General features: G+C 35.6%; 2 protein-coding genes and 1 long non-coding RNA gene across 5 annotated transcripts; 1 reads left to right on the top strand and 2 right to left on the bottom strand.

Moving 5' to 3' along the window:
* Positions 1–2559: 2559 nt before the first annotated feature.
* LOC121726557 (succinate dehydrogenase [ubiquinone] cytochrome b small subunit, mitochondrial) lies at positions 2560–6408 on the bottom strand. Its single transcript, XM_042113960.1, has 4 exons — positions 6238–6408; positions 5866–6011; positions 5209–5393; positions 2560–3311 (listed from the first exon to the last, which is right to left on the bottom strand). The coding sequence occupies exons 1-4, from the start codon at positions 6266–6268 to the stop codon at positions 3116–3118; spliced, it is 558 nt and encodes a 185-aa protein (XP_041969894.1). The 5' UTR covers positions 6269–6408; the 3' UTR covers positions 2560–3115.
* A 4276-nt stretch (positions 6409–10684) lies between these two features.
* On the bottom strand, positions 10685–14784 carry LOC121726560. 2 transcript variants are annotated; one of them, XR_006035554.1, is made up of 6 exons: positions 14723–14784; positions 14523–14640; positions 13460–13651; positions 12983–13109; positions 12609–12794; positions 10685–11662 (listed from the first exon to the last, which is right to left on the bottom strand). It is a non-coding gene; the product is annotated as an uncharacterized LOC121726560 (long non-coding RNA). The 2 variants fall into 2 exon arrangements; XR_006035553.1 differs by having other exon boundaries at positions 13460–14640.
* Positions 14785–15311: 527 nt separating this feature from the next.
* Positions 15312–21385, top strand: LOC121726554 (probable GPI-anchored adhesin-like protein PGA55). 2 transcript variants are annotated; one of them, XM_042113956.1, is made up of 5 exons: positions 15312–15594; positions 16023–17200; positions 17761–17926; positions 18719–18826; positions 19204–21385. In XM_042113956.1, exons 1-5 carry the CDS (start codon positions 15501–15503, stop codon positions 20583–20585), a joined length of 2928 nt encoding a protein of 975 aa, XP_041969890.1. In that variant the 5' UTR covers positions 15312–15500; the 3' UTR covers positions 20586–21385. The 2 variants fall into 2 exon arrangements, with proteins under 2 accessions (XP_041969890.1, XP_041969891.1); XM_042113957.1 differs by lacking the exon at positions 18719–18826 and having other exon boundaries at positions 19204–21384.
* Positions 21386–21513: the final 128 nt, after the last annotated feature.

Raw genomic sequence — 21513 nt, 5'->3', positions numbered from 1 at the left:
GCCTACAAGAGAGATGTCACTATCAGTAACACTGCGTGGTAAAAAGAGACGTGTGATACATGACAGCAGCACTCTTTTTTTGACGTCCAGTCGGCACGTGCCGCACGTTGACAATTTAATAGAATTCATGTTCAATCATGCTTGTGTAAGTGTATCGTACACATTTTTCACACAGATGAAAACCAATTTCGGTTTCGTCTGACAGCTCGAGATTGTTGCTCTATTCCGCTAGGTATATTAACTTTACGGTATGATCCATCATAATATTATGCGAAAGTGTCTGTATTGTCCTTGTCGAACGGACAACCTGTGTGCCGACTGCCGAGTGTGAGTTTATTGTTTGACATTCGATCGTGAAGTCGCGTTTGGCGTTTACTAAGATTTTGTATGGGAGCTGGGCTCACTCCCGTGAGCATCGCTAGGCGGCGCTGTACAAATCCCATACAAAATCTTAGTAAACGCCAAACGCGTTCACGATCGAATGTCAAACAAAAACTCACACTCGGGCCTCTGAACTGATGAATCGATTTTGATGAAACTCGGTGTGAGTACTATTTTCCGTGAATACAAGTAATGTACGATTCCAGTGCGACCTAAAACGAATTTTGTCGCGTCGTGCTAGGTAACTTAAGTAAGAGAGACCGATAGAGATGTTATTTTATAATGTCAATCAAATAATATGCTGAAAATATTGAAATTTGAATGGTGTGCATTTTATTGTAACAGTCAGTTCAGACAACGGGAAAATAATTCATAACTTATTCTTAAATATAAGTACAGCTATCTAAAATATTGTTTGGTTTATTTTCTGCCTTGTCAGAATTTACTAAAGTCAATTATAAAATCAAACCTAGGTCAAATTATAACCTCTTAAAAGAGGTAAAATTTGACCTAGGATATACAAAATATATACATACATTAAGGGCCAACCCACACGTACCACAACCACACGACAACCACACCACGTGGTCGGGCGTATATTTCGTATTGCAAATGAACTGGACCATTCACACGTACCACATTTTGCAGTCGTTGTCGACCACTCTTGTGATACTGACCACATCGCAACCACAAGCGAACTAGTAGCCGACCACATCGCAACCACAACGTTGCGTCGAATGTCGATGCAATGACAGTGCGCGCACACCGCCCGCGCTCTTCTCCCCTCAGTTTCATTGACTTTCGTACATAACCACATAGCAACCACTGGCGACAACGCAACCACGTCGGCATTTTGTTGGTACCACAACGCAACTACAAAAAGCTGCAGCGACACCATTCACACGTAACCACTGCTCGACGACATTTTGTCGTTGCGATGTGGTGTCGTTGTGGTACGTGTGGGTTGGCCCTTATGTACACAATATTATAATAATATGTGTGGTAGTAAAGTTTTGTCTTCATCTGTGTTGGTGTAGGTTTTGGTTTGCGGTAACAAGAAAAAAGTATGGTAGCAAACATATAAAACATTTCTTTACATTATTTACCAAAAATAACATGATGTTATAATAAGTATTAAAGATATTGCATCTGTATAATTAATGTTTTTTTTTTGGATAATTACTTGTTTTATTTTTGTAACTACGGCGCGCGGCGGTGGATTGTGATTAGTGGTAATAACAAAATACCTTCTGTATAATATTATGTGTATGAACATCATATTAATTATAATGAAATTTAATTACAGATTTTAAATTAATTATTATTTTTATGTTATCATTAAAGAATTCTTAAGATATTCAGATTTCAAATAAATTCCGTTTTACGTAATGGCATTAATATAGGTGTTTTATTTAAATCTCCATATCGGAAGTGTATATTATGCTTGTTTATACTTTAAAAAGATTCATGGGGTAAAACCAGTCTATTCTTTAATAAAAATATTGTTATATAAAAATTAGGCGTATTCTCATCACATTCCACCGCGTCAACAGTTTCATTGTCAGTGTAATTATCGCCATAAGCTAATTGGTCGCTGTTAAGCATTAGTGTCCTAACCCACAATTTTTTTTGTTGTTAAATTTTGAATGCAGTCTTGTTCTAAATCATCTAAAGAACATAGCTGCATTCATAACTCAATACATAATTTTTGTGTGGGTTAGTACACGAATGCTTAACAGCGTCCATTATTACACCTAATAATTATGATATTGTTAGTCAAATTTTATGCAATAAAATTATATTCCGTTACTGACCACTTGTGTTATTTGAAACATAAAATTTTCATTAACATAGGTAAAGCAAAAGATTGAAAAATGTAAATTAAATTCAATATTTATTCTATCCAAACACATCGTCTCACGATAAAAATAAATAAATTAAACGAACAATTTAAAATTGAATTTGCTTCGCATTAAGTACGTCAATAATAAAATGTCAATCTCAAATAATTACATCACAATTAAAGCAAAATTAATACAATTTATTCATCAGTTAAAATTATATGGCAAAAATTATTACTCTCTTCTATTATTTTTGTGTGTTATATGAATTCACTAACCATAATATCAACTTTAAATTGAGATTATATCAAATACTTTGGAGATGCCAAATATGAGCATTAACTTTCGACTAAATTAAAAAATAAACCACATTGTAAGACACGTTCTCATCTCATTTGTTGTATGTTCTGTAACTTGTAATATTTTTCGTATGACGTAACCTAATTATACTAAAATCACGGTACATAATATCTAGCGATAGCGCGTATGACGCTACATCTGAAACTGTTCCACGCTAAACTGGGCGTAAATAGACGATATCAAAATAAACATTGGCAAGAATGAGTGCCAACCAAAAAAAATACGTGACTGCTATGCCTTTATATCTTTACAACCGGCCGCTTCCTAACACAGTCATATTATAATTTCTGGTTAGACTTACATTTCGTTTGTTTGTGTTATACACCCTTCTGTCACCTGTGCAGCTTTGTTGCAACAGCTGGAGGTAAGGGCTCCCACACAACTGTGAATTCGCATCGCGATGTAATATTTAATTATGAGTTTTGTCGTAGATGTTTGTGATGCGATGCGAATTCGCAGTTATGTGTGGGAGCCCTAATAAACCACAGTTTCAGAATAGCATCATACGCTTAGGAATAGTCGGTTTTTAGTCTTTACGCTTTCTGCTCGGATTTGATAGCCCAGAACTGCTTGACGGTGTTGGCGAGGCCGATGTCGTGCGTGATGATGTAGAGCAGACCGCCGAGGGTCGCGATGGAGATGAGGTACACTAGCGCGATGGCGATTTTGGGGATGATGGGACCGAATATGCTGGCGCGCACGTAGTCAACAGCAATGGCTTCCAGGCCCCTGGAATAATAGTAATTAATTTAGTTTAGAAAGGTCACCTTACAAATATAACAAAATTAAGCTTCTTTTGGATAATATTAGTTTTAGGTTGTTGCTTTAAGACAGAATGACATTACAGTATTGCTACAACTACAACTGTAAAATATAAAGATGTTAATTGAAACTATAACAAATAAAAATTAAAGGTGTTTTAGTGAGGTACCATCATCAATCATCATGTAAGGAAATCCATGTCCATGACCATTTACACCATTAATTTGTATGTTGGTTAGGTAATAATATGAGTATGAAATCATGATGCAAACAGTACAGAACCTAGCTATAAATATTTTCATAAAAAAGCGACTTCTACATAATAAAAGTAAGCCCCACATACGATATCCTTTGGTTTAGCCATATTCTGCCAAATACGTAAGAAGGCGCGACTCAATCCAATATCATTGTTGATGAGATAGTAAAATCCTCCAAGCAGCATTGTGGACAGTAGGTATACAATGGCAATGGCTATCTTGGGTATAATGCGACCAAATAGAATGACTCTCACATATTCAACCATGACGGCTTCCATACCCCTGGGAGGTAGAAGGGAAAGGATAGGTTAATAGGTTACGAGGTAGTTTAACTGTGTATTTTAGGGTAGGAGAGTTAAGGATAGGACATAAAACTAGAATTAAAGAGGCTTAGTCAAGTAAATACACCCAAGCTTGATAGTGTTTATTAACCGATTCAGTGCGGATGACACGGGAGCCGTGTCATACGCGTTTTTAACGTGTGGCGTATGACACGGGAGCCGTGTCATTTGAAAAACGATGAAAAACGATTGTATCTCCCTCAAATTACACTTTAGAAGGTTCTACCCTGAACAAAATCATCTTAATTTTCCACGTAGAACAAGCCTATAGGCTTCGCCTCTGAATATTCTGTGAATTGAAAAAAAGTAGGGGCCGTCAACCTTTTTTAAAAGGTGCATTCGTTGCGGATTATACGGCAGCCGCGTCTTATGGGTTTTTAACGTGTGGCGTATGACACATGAGCCGTGTCATTTAAAAAGCGATTGTATCTCACTCAAATTACACGTTAGAAGGTTCTGCTCCGAACAAAACCATCTAAATTTTACGTAAAACAAGCTTATAGGCTTCCTCTCTGAATATTCTGTGAATTGAAAAAAGTAGGTGCTGTCTCCTTTTTTAGCCCACCATACATTATCCAAAATTTCTGATCACTAAAATTCCGACGCCCGCCGGAACGTACTCTGTTCATACATTTTGTTGTGGACCCCGCATACTATCAGAATTCTGACGTGTCAAATTGTATTAGCGTCCGACTTTTTCGGATAATGTGCGGCCGAGCTTTTTAATAGTAAACTTTTAAGAAAATAAAGAAGTAATATTGGGAGTCTTCATGGTTCCCATCATCAGATCACCACTTTTGTGAACATGGTACCAACTCGGAACCGGATCAATCGGAACAAATACCCTATACAACAAAAGAAAAATTTTGAAAATCCGTTCACAAACAGCTGAGTAATCGTTGAACACACAAAAAATATATCCACAGCCAAACGTATAACCTCCTCTTTTTTGGAAGTCGGATAAAAAATATTAACTACGAACTTCTTTAAATTTATCTACGAACGTATTTTTTTCTTTGGAAACCCAGATCTATTTAATTAGGTAGGTACTCATTTTTCTAACTTTGAAACCTACAAAAGGTTTGCAACATCTGAATAAAAAAATCGCTTACCTGCCATTTTCAGGTTTACACTTAGTAAAACTACTCGAAATGTACTTAAAACAAAAAAAATATTTTTTGTGTTATGGATGGTTACACTAGCTTAGTAGAAAAAAAAATAACTTAGCTACTAAAAAGTGTTTAAGTTATTAGTGACTAAACTTACCAGAAACTGTGGGCAACAATCAAAAGAGCCAGAGCAGAGTCAAACAGCTTGTTGGGCATCAGTAGAGATAATGGAATGAGTGGTACGAGAGCCGCGGCCGTCACCTTCTCAATCACCCACAACTTGGTATGGTCATGTGCCTTCTCTCCAGACAGCCTCACTGAAGATGTTTGAAAGGAGCGCACCTGCAACACCAAGGTAACAATTATCACAAACATGTTTATTCTAAAATTAACTTTATGTATAGATTTGCCATTGCGATATCAATATTATAATATTAGTAGTGAATTAGTGATTGGCCTAGATCAAGAAAATTACAATACTCTCTTAGTTTAAGAGAATCATATAAGTTGTAATTTAATTCCTATATTGCAGATTCTTGGAAATCTATTGTTATCGTGGTCAAATTCAACGGCTTAAAATCATAGGTTAAAAAATAATATTCCTCCTCATATAATACAGATTGTAAAAAGATAATTTCTATACTCAATGCCTCAAGCACCAAGTGGTCACCGGTGACCGCAATAACAATAGATATGTGTCTGGTTTTCCATGATCGAGGTATTATCTTCAAATTATATCTTCATAATAAAAGTGACTTGCAATTGAATTTTTACTGTAGTCAAGTAACAAAGCATATTTTCAAGATCAACTTACAGCTTTTAGAATAGGTTTTGCTTCAGGGACCAAGGAGACTTTTTTTAACTGAATGGCACTTGCTGATGATCTTAAAACGGCTGGGTTCAGCACTGTTTGAGTCGACAGCTGTCTCAGCTGCTGACTAAATAACCGGCTTGTGCATGCTGTAAATACAATCCTCTATTAGTTCTAAATGACTAGAGTTAGGTTACAACTTACAAAGTAACATGTCCTTACAATACAATGGTAACAGGTTGAACTATCGCATATTATGTTTTTATTGTATACATACAAGCATTCCGCGCTATCTGTCTCGCAAATTTGCATCTACACAAATTACTACAAGGATTGGGGTTATGTAACTCCAAAATTGCATCTTTCCCAAATTACCTGGAGCACGAAGAAACATCGATAATGCCATTATTATGGACCGTAAAGCTAGGGGATATTACAGCAATATATTATTATTTATCACCTTGGTCTATTTTACACTGAAAATGAGACCAAACAAAACCAAAAACCCAAAATTCGAATACTTTTAATTACAAGTCAAACAAGTCAACGTCACATGTCACATCTGACAATCTCAATGACAATCTTGATATTTGACAACATTGTTTTAACGAAAAAAGTTTTTATCTACCTACATCAATGAATAAGGAAACAGATGGAAGCGACATAACTACAAAAAGTGTGGCCGGCGCCATATTGCCAAGAACTAAACATGGCGGTCTATAGTGATGGGACGCTCGGTTGATATTTGTCGAGGATATCGATAAGTAAGATGTTATAAGTGAGCTAAGGTTAAAATCTTTTAAAAAAAAGATTAGATTCTTCACCTTATATTTTTTAAATTCGATAAAAAAGTACATCACTAAACGTCAAATCTACTAATTTCTATGTTGATTAAATAATATCGAAAATCAAGCCATGTTATATTACTATTCTATCACAAATCTTATTTATTGTCTAATTATTAACTAAATTAGCACATACAAAGTCAAGCCATCGGTAAAATAACAAACATTTTAGTAAAAATATAAACGTACATCCGTATATCCAAGGACAAACTTTTTTAAATTTCTTCACTTTTTTGACGGACTATAAATTAATTAAAAAAAAAGCAAATTGGTCGAAAAATTTGACCGATATATCAATTTTTTTTCGCGATATATCGAGACCGATACTGATATTTTTTAAATATCAATGTATCGATATATCGATATTTTCTTTCAATTTCGACATCCCTATAATACGACACTTTGACACTTTATGTGTCTCGGAGAACCGGAACATAAAATGGCGGACCTGCCACGGTATTTTGATTTGGTAGAGACCATTCTGCCGCATCCACTTATAAAAGTCAATGATCTACATCAATGGCCTATACGGTATAGGCTATACCCTCAGAACAGGGAAATACTTCTCCTAGTGTTATGTAGCGCCGTTTATATGGAAACCTATTGTCAGAATAGTGTCAACGATACATGGTCTAGTGATGTCCGGTCGGTCTACGGTGTCGATTAATTATTATTACGGTATTTAAATACTATTAAAATAATGAAAGTGATAAATAATTAATATTACAAAGTGTAACAAAAATAACTTAAAGGCCGAAAGGGGTTGAAATCATCCATGATTACGAAAAACTTTTACTATGGGACCAACTCAATTCGGTAAAATAATCAGCTGTATGGCAAAATCGTAACTAGGCAATAGATAAACATTCATAATATTATATAACCAGATGTTAAGTTGGAAAAAGACAAATATGTCTGTGAAAACCGCATTCAAATCGGATCAGTAGTTTTCGTGTGATGCTGGAACAAACAGACAGGCAGACACAAAAAACTAGCCACAGTTTTGGCTTCTATAGCGATGTAGTAACATCCCCCGCTTATTATTTTTTGAATATCTTTAAGAAGGAAAAAAAGGGACCCTATTCCTAAGACTTCGATGTCTTATTGTCTGTCTCGGCTGTATATCTCAATAACCGCTACACTTCTGAAATTTTCACATATTGTGTATGTCTGTTACCGATATAATAACAGATACTAAAACAAATTAAATTTAATATTTAACCCTTAATTAGTCGCATGGGGTCAAATGACTTTCAAACCGAAAAAAATATTATAAAATAATTCTAGGAATGCAACGATGCTTTTGGTAGTCTCCTAACTCCTATCGAGGTATACTAATAAGTGGTAGCCGGTCAGCTAGCGCTGGTGCACGCGTCGCTACTCTCTTGAGCGCTGACCCCATGCGACTACTTACGTAACTTTTTTTGCCGCAAAATAAGTTTCTATTATTGTAATATTATGTTTAATTTTTGTTATAATTTAGGATATTTCATAAATGTAGGAGTATATCATTCTATTGGAAGCATTTTTTTTACGTAATTGCTTTGTAAAAAAGTCAATATGAGTCAAGACAGTAAAGTACGATAGCGGCTGGAAGGTTTCTGAAGATGAAAGATATTTTGTGAGGCTAGCCTCCGAACTTCGAAACTATACACCGATTTGTGATGGCCATGAATCGGGAAGCAAGATTGAAGGGTTCATTAATGATTAAAATTATCTCTGACCACCGGATGGTGATGATGATGATGATGATTAGAGGGTGATGACCAAAAGTGCGTAAAAAACCATAAAGTGAGTAAAATATGTTTGTCAATATTATCTCAAAATCTAATTCCTTCGGTGCTCCAAAAAAAATCTGGTTATCAGAGTGAAAAGTATTTTTTTTTCATCTCGATCTCAGCTATGGTGATGTTTAGGAGATTTCGAGGCAGAAAAGAGGTTGAGTGATTTTTTTTTTTTGTTGTAAAGAGGCAAACCAGGGTTTTTGTTTAATAATATTATTTACAATAAATCCCTCTAACAATTTGCATAATTATTGATACTTCGTTTTATTCATTTCTTCAACTTAATTTTCACTTTTTTATTTGGGGTCAATAAAGACCCCATGCGACTACTTGTGTGACTTTCTTGATGCCTAATTAAGGATTAAGGGGGGTTCCCACACAACAATCTTGATTTTTTTTGCTATTTTTTTGCTCGATATCAATAATGGCAACAGGTACTAAGTAGGCACTTGAAAAGTACAAAATACTTCATTGTATTTATACTTCAACAATTAATAATAAAATTAAAATAAACTAAATAATTAAGGATTCGTACAAAAACACATTATTTGCCTAATTTTGCTCTATTATGATAAGGAACCTTTCGTGCGCGAGACCAACTCGCACTTGGCCGATTTTTTTCATACATTTCTCTTTGAATTTTGCATCTTTGGGAAAACTGAAATAGGACTAAAAGCGATGAAGGTCATCAAATCATTCTTCAAAGATGCACTAATTATTGTAAGTTATTATATGAGTAAGCATTAAGCACCACTTCTTTCGAACATAAAATAAAACTTACGCATATTTAAAATAAATTTAGACCTTCCGCGCGGCTTCACCCCCGTAAATTAGGAATTTCAAAGATAAATGAGCCCACAAAAATAGCCTATGACATCATGTGGTCTTCTTTTTATTTATACCAAACAACATAAAAATTGCTGGATGGTGCGTGAAATAAGTCTTTTCAAATTATTCCCCGTTTTTTCCACATTTTCCTCTGTTTCTTGGCTATGAGCTATCTAACTCTGAAAGAATACTTCCAAATTTCCAATCAGACTAGTAGTTCCTGAGATTAGCGCGTTCAAACAAACAAACTCTTCATAATATTAATGCTTTATAATATTAATGTAGATAATAACGCAACCGCATAAAAAATTTCGATAAAAATATCGATACCAAAATCTGCATCACACATTCACACCACATCACTAGTGCCTTAGTTTGATAGTTCACGGAACATTTTTCGTAAAGAATATTTTTCGTGAAGAATAATTGATTTTTAAATTAAAAAGTCGTATAAATTGTAACAGTTGGCTGTAATAGGTGATCCCGCTATTTTTGAAATTCACAGTATCGCTGCAATTTTTGTAGGTAATTAACGTCTAGTCCGGTGGATGATCAGGCTGAGTCGAGTAGCTCTGAACAGTCTGATCCCACAGAGGAATTTAGCAAATATGCTCCTTATAGAGTAAATGATTACAGCCGTCGCTATCCAGAGGACAGCGCAGCTGGATTTGAATTTGTAGTCTTCGTGGAAAGCACAGGTGAAACTCCTATAGGTACTCGCGACCTCATGGGTTTAAGTCGTATTTTCCAACAATCGATTAAGGGAATATCTTTCTTGAGAAAAATTAATAAATTCAAAGTTGGAGTCTATTTTAATCGGCCGAACTTAGCTAACGCATTTCTTGAAAATACTACTTTTTTACGAGACCAAAATTTAAAAGCAAGCATTCCAGCTGGTAGCACGGAGTTGACTGGTGTCATCAACTCCGTACCGACCGAAATGTCCAATCAAAAAATTTATAAAGCAATTTCCAGTAGTACAAAAAGGGTAATATGTGTACGTAGAATAATGAGAAAAGCTAAGGTTAACAACAGCTTTGAGCTGCAACCAACGCAATCAGTGGCAATTACATTTTCGTGCTCTACATCATTGCCTGAATATGTTTTAATAAATATGTGGCGATTTCCTGTTACGACATATATTCCACCAGTGAAACAGTGTTATAAATGTTTAAGATACGGACATTTAGCAAAGTTTTGTAAGAATGCAGAGCGTTGCTCGATATGTGCCGAGGCTCACAATTATAAAAACTGTACTCAAAGCCCAGATAAAGCTGTTTGCGTACATTGCAAAGGTAGCCATTTATCTATATCTGGAGAATGTAGAGTTAAAAAAATGAAAATAGAAGAAAATAAAAAAAAGTATACAACTACATCATATGCAGACCTTTTTAATAATAAATTACAAAATTTCCCTTCATTGAATGAAAACACAAATAGTAAAGACTTATTAAATGTACTTCTCTCAAATAAAAACGCACTTACGTTACTCACAGAATGTTTAATTAAAGCTATTACTCTGAACAAGACTCAAAATGCAAGCATAAACTCACAGCTTCTTTCAGAAACAATAAAAGAAACTATAAAAGAAAAAAATAACAATCTTTCACATTCTCTGCCCAAGTAAATATTATGCAATGGAACAGTCAAAGCTTGCCAAGTAATAAATATGAACTACAAAAATTTCTATTAGATAATTCCATCCACATTTGTATAATTAGTGAAACGTGGCTCAAACCACATATCACATTTAACATGAAAGGATACTCTATTGTGAGAAATGACTGTGGTAATAATCACAATGGAGTAGCCATATTAATTCATAACACTATAGTCTATAACAAAATTAATACATTTTATGATGATTCTTTACAAAATATTGTTGTTCAGATTCAAATTTTTCAGAAACAAATTTCGATTGTAAGTTTTTACAGCCCAGGAAGCTGTACTCCTGAATTTAATAAGAAAAAATTTAATGATTTAATACACACTATTCCGAAACCGATAATTTTGGCTGGAGACTTTAACGCGCATCATACTTTATGGGGTTGCGGCAAAGTTGACGCGCGAGGGAGAGATATTGTTGATGTCGCTGATGAGAATGATTTGGTTCTCTTGAATGATGGACGTCCAACCACTGTAGGGTCGCATAGATGGAAGCCAAATGCACTAGATTTGACTTTTGTTTCGGCGTCGTTAGCATTATTTTGTGAATGGCAAGTTTCTTCAGACTCGTTAGGTAGTTATCATTTACCAACTCTGACAACATTGAATCTTTCTCCATCATTCTCTCCCCATAGTAACTTGTCACAGACATTTGAAAGTTTTCCTCTTCACACGAATCTGAAAACAGTAAATTGGGATTTGTATGAAAAAACTGTTAATCAGAAATTAAAAAAATTTCAAATTGAAACATGCGATTTAATCGACAGTTATAATAGATTCTGTGCGCTTATAATTCAAACTGTTGATAAATGTGGCACATTTATCAACGGTTTGAATAAGCCTAAGTTCTGCACTCCAACTGCTAATTCTGTTTCTCAAAGTTCTGCCTGTAGTAACGTTAAAAAAAAAGTTAAAATTCCATTAGTATGGTGGAATGAAAAATGTTCCAAGGCTGTACATGATTGTCGTCAAGCCTATGCGCGGTTTAAAGCGAATTCTTGTATTGAAACTTTTGTCGAATTTAAGCGTCTTCAGGCGCATAAAAAACGCGTATTGAAACAAGAGCGAAGACTTTCTTGGGAAAACTTTTGTAAATCTGTTAGTAGATTAACTCCTATGAGCCAAATTTGGATGAAAATAAAAAAATTCAACCGAAGTTATACACCTAGAAGTAGTTTCATTGATAGTGAATGGATATTACAGTTTTTAAATAAATATACTCCAGATACAGTACCAAATAATTATAAGAACAGTAATTCCAATGTGACAACATCTCCAAATTCTTTTTTAGTAGATAGTTTTACATTTGAAGAGTTGAAAGCAGCCATAAAATCTCGTAAAGATTCTGCTTGTGGTCTAGATTGTTTATCTTACAAAATGTTTAAATTGTTAGACACCAAAAATATGAAGTTGTTCCTTAATCTATTAAATTCATTGTGGTGCCATTCCATGATTCCTGAACAGTGGAAAACAGATTGTCTCGTTCCAATATTAAAACCCGGAAAGGATATAAATGTTGCAGATTCATATAGACCTATAACTTTAAGTTCTTGTGTTGGCAAAATATTTGAACAGCTTATTAAACAGCGATTGGAATTTTTTATAGAAAGAAATCATATTTTACCTAGTAATCAGTTCGGTTTTCGGCGTGGCCGTTCGGCTAGAGAGAGCTTGAGTCATTTTTGTTTGGACATTCACAATGCTCTGTCTTGTAATTCAATATTGGTTGGTATTTTCTTTGATGTTGTTGGCGCATATAATAATGTCAATTTGGAAAAACTTTCAACTATTTTAACTTCTTTACAATTACCTGAAAAATTGGTAAATTGGGTGTATCATTTTCTTAGTGGTCGTAAATTATATGTGAAATTTGAAAATAAACTGATTGGTCCAAGGTATTCCTACAAAGGAATAAGTCAAGGTGGAATTCTCAGTCCTTTACTATTTATTTTGTATATACATAAGTTAAATATTGTCTTAGGTCAAAACATTACTAACCTACAGTTTGTAGATGACTTAACTATATATTGTACTGCAGACAAGTTGTCTGCAGCTATTGAAAATCTCAGAGTTGCTCTCCTTGGCCTTAAGGCCTATTATGATGATCTGGGCTTGGACATCAGCTCTGAAAAAAGCAAAGTTTTAGTTTTTTCAAAAAATCTAGCAAAACAACAAACATTGTCCTACAATATGGAGATAGTATGTTAGCAGTTGACAAAACTGTTAGATTCTTAGGTGTGATTTTTCAGAACTCCTTCAAATTTAATAAATATATTGATTACTTAGCAAACAGGGCTTTAAAGGATTGCAATATATTAAAGTCTTTAGCAGGCACATATTGGGGAGCTGATCCAAAAATTTTATTAATTCTTTACAAGGCTATTGTAAGAAGCCATTTTGAATATGGTTATGTATGCTTTGCTTCTATTCCACATTTTGTTGATAGACTAGATAAAGTTCAAAATAGGTGCTTACGGATTGTGCTTGGTGCGATGTGTTCCACACCCATAATATCAATGCAGGTTGAATGTAACATCCCTCCTTTGAAAATTCGCTTTAAATATTTAATATACAGGTTTTTGTTGAGAATTTCATCCATTAAAAATCATCCTCTTCTTGTAAAATTGCAGAGTGGTTCTTCTTCTTCTATTTTATTACATTACCTACCTGAAATTGTAAAAATAAAGCAAGACTATAACTTATATGAAAGTGACTTATGGCCTTGCTATATGAGCACATTTAGCTCTAAATATTTTCCACTAAAAATTGTAATTGATAATTCTTTGAAGTGCAAAGAAGATGTCTACCTTTTACTAAGTAACCTAGTTGGTTATCAACAAGTCTATACTGATGGTTCAAAGACTTCTGAGGCGGTATCAGCAGCCATATATATTAAACAGGATAAGAAAGGATATGGTATTAGGCTTCCAAATTTAACAAGTATTTTTACTGCTGAGTGTTTAGCAGTTCTGTCTGCATTAGAGTATATTGAAACTCAAGTTTATGATAAATGGATTATAGTGTCCGATAGTCTTAGCGTTCTTCAAAACTTAAATAACCCCAAATTTTGTGCTACAACTAACTATATTATCCATGATATTAGAGAAAAATATACAAAATTAACAACATTAAACAAAAAAACTATAGTTTTAGTCTGGTCACCGTCACATATTGGTGTTAAGGGAAATGAACAAGCCGATTTTTTAGCAAGAGCTATAACTACTTGTTCTCAGGAGCATTGTATTAAAAACATATGTCTTCCAGAATCTGACGTTTTAGTCAAAATAAAAGAAACCTTTAAAATCGAATTTACAAATTTTTGGAAACAGACCATGGAAACCAAAGGAAAATGGTATTCTAAGATTAAACAGGAGTTGTCAGTCCCATGGTTTACTAAAGGTGTTTCATTTCATGACAGGAAATTTTATTCTACTATTTGCCGTCTTAGACTTGGTCACTGTCGATTTAATGCTCATCTTCATAGATTGAATATATTGTCTTCACCCGTTTGTAATTACTGTAATCATTCTGAACAAACCTTGGATCATATTTTCTTTACTTGTAACAGTTTTACTCTTCAAAGATTTATTTTTATTAATCACTTGATGGATATCTTTAAAACTGCTGAAGCCATCCCGCACTCCCTTCAGCAGCTTCTGAAAACACCCGATTGTTATAAGCCAATATATGAGTACGTCCTTTCTACCATTGGTGATATATAATTAAATAGGTACTCACCAGTCATTACCTATATACCTTGAGATTGTATATAGTAACACAGAGATAGTTCTCTGTAACGGATATGTGTTGTAAATTTCCTAATTATATATAAGTACTTTGTGGTTGTAAATAATTCTCTTTTATATTTGCTTTTCATCTCGTTTTTCTTAGTTTTAATAATAAAATATTATTTAATGTACATAACTTTGAACTGTTTATTAGCAGGCTTTTTAGCCTTTTTAGGCATCTGTCAAGAGTCAAGACCACGTCAAGACAAACCAATGACGACAATATGTCAAATTGAAGAAGGGACAGTAATATTTAAACAAAACAATACTATCAAAACATGAGAAATGGCTTCGGCCTGATGAAAAAACTTATTATTCATATTATTTATATCAAAGAATTGGCTTCGGCCTGATGAAAACTCTATTTCAGATGGTTAATATAAAAGAATTGGCTTCGGCCTTCACTATCATTCATTAAATAGAGAAAACATAGAAATGGCTGTATGGGCAACGCTCCCTTTGCCTGTCCCGACCGGGACGAATTAACAAAAAAAAAAATGTCTATGGAATTGAAAACTTTGACAGATTGACATTGATGATTGGCGAAGTAAAATTGACAAAAAAATATAATTACACAAATCGAAAATTTACAATGAACAGCTGTCCTTATTTGGAAGGAAAATGACATAGTTGATATTATAACAGTGTATTTGTTTTGCTCATTGAAGTTATAGTGGTCGTGATATCCATAATAAAATAAGGTCGTGATAAAAGAAGTACAAGTTGAAATGTCGATACCACCTCTGGTTTGTAGCAGTCCACCACCACCCGAGCAGTGCGAAGACGACAAGGAGCCCGAAGACTACGATTTCCAGTATAATTGTACGTTAACTTTATATCTTTTGCCGTAATAATGATATATTTATAGAATACATTCTGTGTAACACAAAATCTGATAACTCCATGTAAATCGTCGATAATAAAGTCTCAACATCCAAGAAGCACCTAGAATTGAATGTCCTTGTGCTTAAGCTTTGTTTATCTGTTTGATACTATCTTTTTATATTAATTTTTGCAAATTCAAAGTGATTCGTGATGACAAATCTTTAAAATGTTTATACTCATTGTGTATTCATTCATCATCAAAGTGCTATTTCACATTCTAAGCATCAACAAAAATGCTAATTACACAAAAAAAGTAATGTTTTCAAATACAAAGCACTTTTTCTTAAACTTTTTTGGTTAGTGACAATTTTAAAATTATTATTAAATTCTCAGTACCAGCTTTAATTGCCAATTTTTCATTTCAGCTCAACCCGATGATGATGAAGATAGTGCTAGTTATAATTATGTCAATTTTTCTTCCAATACAATATATAAAACACAAACAGAAAGCATACAGGACTTGAAATTAAGTGAAAACCTAAATGTTGAAATAGAAAATATTCCCCCATCGTCTCCAGGAAGTGAACCCAAAATGAACAGCTCTGTGCCTCCTCTGAGTGATGATTCCGAGAAAAACTCATATCTCCAAGAAGATTGTGTCCTTGAAGATTTAAATCTGGAATTAACAACAGAGAGCTTACATATGCACACAGATGATAAAAGTGCAGAGATTCCTAAGTTAAATGAAAATGACTCCAGTGTGTTACACATACAAGACGCTGGTGGAACAGATGACGATATTGAAAATGTCCAAATTAAAAGTTTGTCACAGGAACCAAGTGAAAATTATGATTTAAATGCTCTGGATAACTCGTCTGGAGATATTTCATTCAATGATAATGATGATATTAAGAAGTTAGATGAGGTTTTACCGATAGATGTTAAAGATGAAATAGAAAAAATTAATGAAGAAATCAAAGCAACTGCTAGTCAATTTGTTGTCAACAAAGTAGACCCTGTAGATGAGGATGACTTTGGGGATTTTGATAGTTTTCAATTTACAGATACAAAAACACAATCAGAGTCTATTTTAAATGTAGAGAATCCGTGGGACAGCAACACAGATGCAGAAGGCTTTGGGGATTTCACTGCCAATTTTGACAACAGTGAACCCATAGCAGCAGAGGTAACTGAGGAAGAAATTAGTGAAGAAAGTGCAACAAAAAACATTTCAGAAAATTTAGGAAGCTATGATGATAATAATGATGATGACTTTGGTGACTTTGACGACTTTAAATCTTCAGAAAAAGCTGATACAGCTATAGCACCTGATGTTATGCCCCATTCAAGTGTACTCGACTTTCCAACTTCAGACAATGAAGTGCAAATCATGGAGAATATCAACAAGGTGCTAGCAACAATATTCCCTGAGGAAGTGTCTGAGCCCAGTGAAATGCTAGAAGCGAATATAGACAAAAGTCTGGGTGAGATCTGGGGCCACCTTGTGGACACGGACATCCGTCAACCGTACATGGTCAGTTGGAACAACACACTGGGGCAGAAGAGCCTTTTGAAGGCTTTGTGTATAGATTCTCGAAATATTGTAAGTATTATGTTTGAGTCTTAAATTACTCTTGAGCAACACTTCGTTTCATACGTGGGAGAGCCATGCTTCGGCACGAATGGGCCGGCTCGACCGGATAAATACCACGTTCTCACAGAAAACCGACGTGAAACAGCGCTTGCGCTGTGTTTCGCCGAGTGAGTGAGTTTACCGGAGGCCCAATCCCCTAACCCCTACCCTATTCCCTTCCCTACCCTCAACTATTCCCTTCCCTTCCCTACCCTCCCCTCCCCTATTACCCTATTCCCTCTTAAAAGGCCGGCAACGCACTTGCAGCTCTTCTGATGCTGCGAGTGTCCATGGGCGACGGAAGTTGCTTTCCAACAGGTGACCCGTTTGCTCGTTTGCCCCCTTATTTCATAAAAAAAAAAAAAAAAAGCCTAAGATCCTAATGTGCTGGAATGTAAGTCAAAGAAAAGTTAATAGTTGATAATGTTTTGTGTGTCTTGTTATAAGCCTATGTTTATGTTGTAAACCACATATCACAATAGGTGGCTGCGGAAGCAAAGTTTATGAAATATTTTTCTTATTATTTTCAGCTGTTTGGTACAAGATGGAACTACAACATGCCGAAGTTTGCAGCCAACTTGAGTGCGTCACCTCTCCAGCCTCAGAAGCCGGTGCAATCCAACCCGGAGAGCTCAGAGCAGCCTGCAGACAAGGAGAGCACATGGGTTGATCCCTTCACCCCCCACGGCCAGGAATGTAAGTCACTCATACAGCTTGACTTTCTAACAATAGGCAATTGCATAACACTTTTTGTTAACTAATTAACATATGAAGTGATACAATTAATATTTATGAAATTTTAATTATTGTATATAAAAATGCTTTATTAATGTAACAGTAACTACAGTAATTAATTATGATGACTCCGCTATGAGTAATCACTAATTAGTAAATATACGAGTTTATGACTTTGTATTTGTGTATTAATAATGGCTAACACTGCTAACAAATTTATGACTATAATCTCAGTAATAATATTATATTATATAAGCCGAAAATTATTGTTACCCTTTTAACTAATAAATGAAGAAAGAAAGGTGAAGATCAACTTTTTATGTTTTGTTTTTACTGAGATTATAAAAAAGCTTATCTATGTAATTATTTTCGACTACAATATGTATTTTTCTTCGGCACGCTGTTCGCACTTCCACACGCGAATATAATACGCGTGCGAATGCAACAGCATGTCAACGAAAACGACATTTTAGCGAAAATAATTACGTGAGGGCTATGGAAGGGTGAGCATGAGCTACTGTAGACAGCTACGTAATCGTAACTTTATTGAATATCGATGTGCAATGTATGAAAGCTGTAACAATTTTCATACAAATCTATTTGATGATTTTAACGATTACTATGACTACAGAAACTCATGCTAAACCCTCAGTGTAGGTAAAACGACAGCTTGTATCATGTTTCTGACTCACAATATTTTTTGCATGTCTTGCACATGGAAAATACACGTTTGCATATGCTTGGTCCTCATAGACACTTACGCAGAAGCGCTACTCCTAGACCTAGAACACCTAATGGCCACTCTAGACCAAATGGCTCATAAACACTCCACACTTAAAATATCAGATTTACTCTCACATGGTAAGTACTGTTTTATTCAATAAGGACTAAAAGTTGTAAGGTTTGCTATTTAAAAATTTAAATAAATAACTAAACGGGGTTCTGATTTAAGTGTCTACTTTTTAAAGAAATCTTCAGACTATTAGACTCACGGAGTCTCTATTTATATAAGTCGCTTGTGCACATCAGCACTAGCATAAAATATTAGATTTGCTACGAAATTAAATGAACCATTGTAAACTGTATATGATGTATGGTGCTAGTAAGATACTGGTTTTAAATATTATGTGCCCTGTTCCATTCATCGGTACCAACTTACCAAGTATTACGGCATATAAGCAGAACAAATGTACAAAATGAATGAAGCCTGTGGCTAATATGATTTTCCGCATTTACAGCGTGCAGCCCCGAAAGCGAGGTTCCTGCCGCGGAGGTCAAACCTAATGTTTTGGACGGTTTCACCAGTGAACTACCGGCCACCAGCAGCAAAATATACTCCAGCTCGCTGAGCGTCCAGCCCATACGGCAGATCAGCCTCCCCGACACACACATCTTCACTCCCACAGACTCCGAGACGCCAAGATCTAAAACCATCCACTACGACAACACTACACTAGGAGTCGGTTTCGACGCAGAAATAGTGAATCAAAAGCTCGAAACGACTCACATAACAAGCCCAGAGAAAGACGAGTACTGGGACTTTCAACATTTCAAAGGAGCCGCGAGTGCCGTTCCAAACGATGAATCTAAAAATACTCCTGAAGCACCAAAAGACTCAAGTGAAAAGACATTCGGAACGGCGATACTGCAGCCCATCAAGATGGAGCCGATAATGCCGACGCTGAACTGGCCGGACCCCGGTGAAGTTAAAGAGACCTTTATGGACTTCTCCGACTTTATATCGAGTACGACTGTTAGCAGTAATCCTCAAGATCTCAAACCCTCCGACAATAAGGTGCCAGTGCAAAGAGTCGACGACAAGGTTCAAAAGGACGAGGCGATCGTTGAGAACGACGACGATTTCGAAACGTTCCAGTCGGCGCCGCCCGCGAATCATTCCATTGGCTTCGCGAACATTCCAGAAACGAGTAGTCAAATTAGCAGCTTAGAATTACCCACTCGATTAGAAAGTAGAACAGACGCTAACTCCAAACCGAGTGAGATTTCTTCGAGTATAGACTCCGCCTTCAGATCAGAAACAAATCACAAAAGTTTTTCGCCGCAAATCCTGGCGCCTGTTCCGGCGCAAGTTAGTTCTCTGCCGGTGTTGCAGCCGTCGCCTGTAAACAGGAGTCAGCAGAGCTCCGGGCAGATCCTGCAACCTTTATCCTTGGAGGGTTTCTCGCAGATCAACTGGCCGAACCCCGGCATAGACCTGCACGATCTGTCCAAGTTCAACCCCATAGAGAGCGTGCACTCTCTCAAGAGCGACTCCAGCAGCAGCCAGAGCAAGCTGTCGACGCCCGTCCACAGCAGGAGCGAGCCGGACGACGACTGGGGTGACTTCGTGTCCAGCGCACCCAAACCCGCCACGCCCAAGAAAACGGCCACTTTCAGTGACGACGACGAGTGGACGGACTTCGTATCCAGCACCAGCGTCAAACCCAACGGCCTAAACACCATTAGTTTTAACGTGCAATCGAATCTTAACCACCAGAAATCCAATCACGTGAAGTACCCAAAAAGTAATCAAATAAGCCTGGATATTCCGACATTGAACTACATCACGCCCAAAGCCGCGGGTCGGGGGTACGCGGACAAACACTTCCAGAACTTATAACACAGCGGTTGTGTGGCTGTACTTAACTAGTGTACTGTAAATATGGTGGTGGGTAATATTACGAGCCCAAGTAGTCCGGGTCACGTGATCAGCTTCGATTTGTTTATCATTTTTATCTATATGTGGGATGAGCGTAGGACATAATATTGATATGGTTCTTGATACAAAAAGAAATGGAATAACCACAAAACCGCTAAATAGAACATGCAAAATATATAAGTGGTCAAGTTTTCAACTACATCTGACTACCATAGAAACGCTTTGGTGTCTACCTTCTCGAAAATTATATTTATACTTCCGTATGAAGAAACTACGTCCTAGAGTCTAGCATCTAACGTCCGAGTCCTATGTCCGTGTTGGTAAAAAATAAAGAGCTAATCACGTGACCTGGTTTACTAAGAGTAAGTAGATTAAAGTTGTTTGTATTATACCTACTGAATACCAATTCAGCCTTATTAATAAAGGGGGAAAAAGACGAAACTAACTATTATTATAATTTATATTGCTATCTTTGTTTTATCAATTGAGAATCGTTTGGTAGACAATCACAGCTATTATATAAATTAGTCGGTCTTTATCTTACTTTATAATTAAGGCTCATATAGTTTAGTCATATTATAATAATTATTGTTTTGTTCTGTATATTTGATTATTATTATTAAGTTGAATCGCCCGTCCCGTATGTATTATTAATTTTAATTATTTATTCGTGTGTAAATATCATCTCAATACTGCATTTGTATTGGTTAGCTTAATTTGTTTGAAAGCAATATTTATTGTTTAAATATTATCTAATTTTTAATCGAATGATATGTAAGATAGTGTACATTTGTGTACAAAATATATTGTTTCGCAGCAAAGACTTATTCATTCTTTATTAAGAACCCTTTTGAGTTACACTCCAGTTAAACTGTGTTCGCGGACCAGT

The sequence above is a fragment of the Aricia agestis genome, chromosome 4, assembly GCF_905147365.1.
Source record: "Aricia agestis chromosome 4, ilAriAges1.1, whole genome shotgun sequence".
NCBI lineage: Eukaryota > Metazoa > Arthropoda > Insecta > Lepidoptera > Lycaenidae > Aricia > Aricia agestis.
Note: the sequence above shows the minus strand (reverse complement) of the source record. Positions and strands in the feature narration are given on the sequence as shown.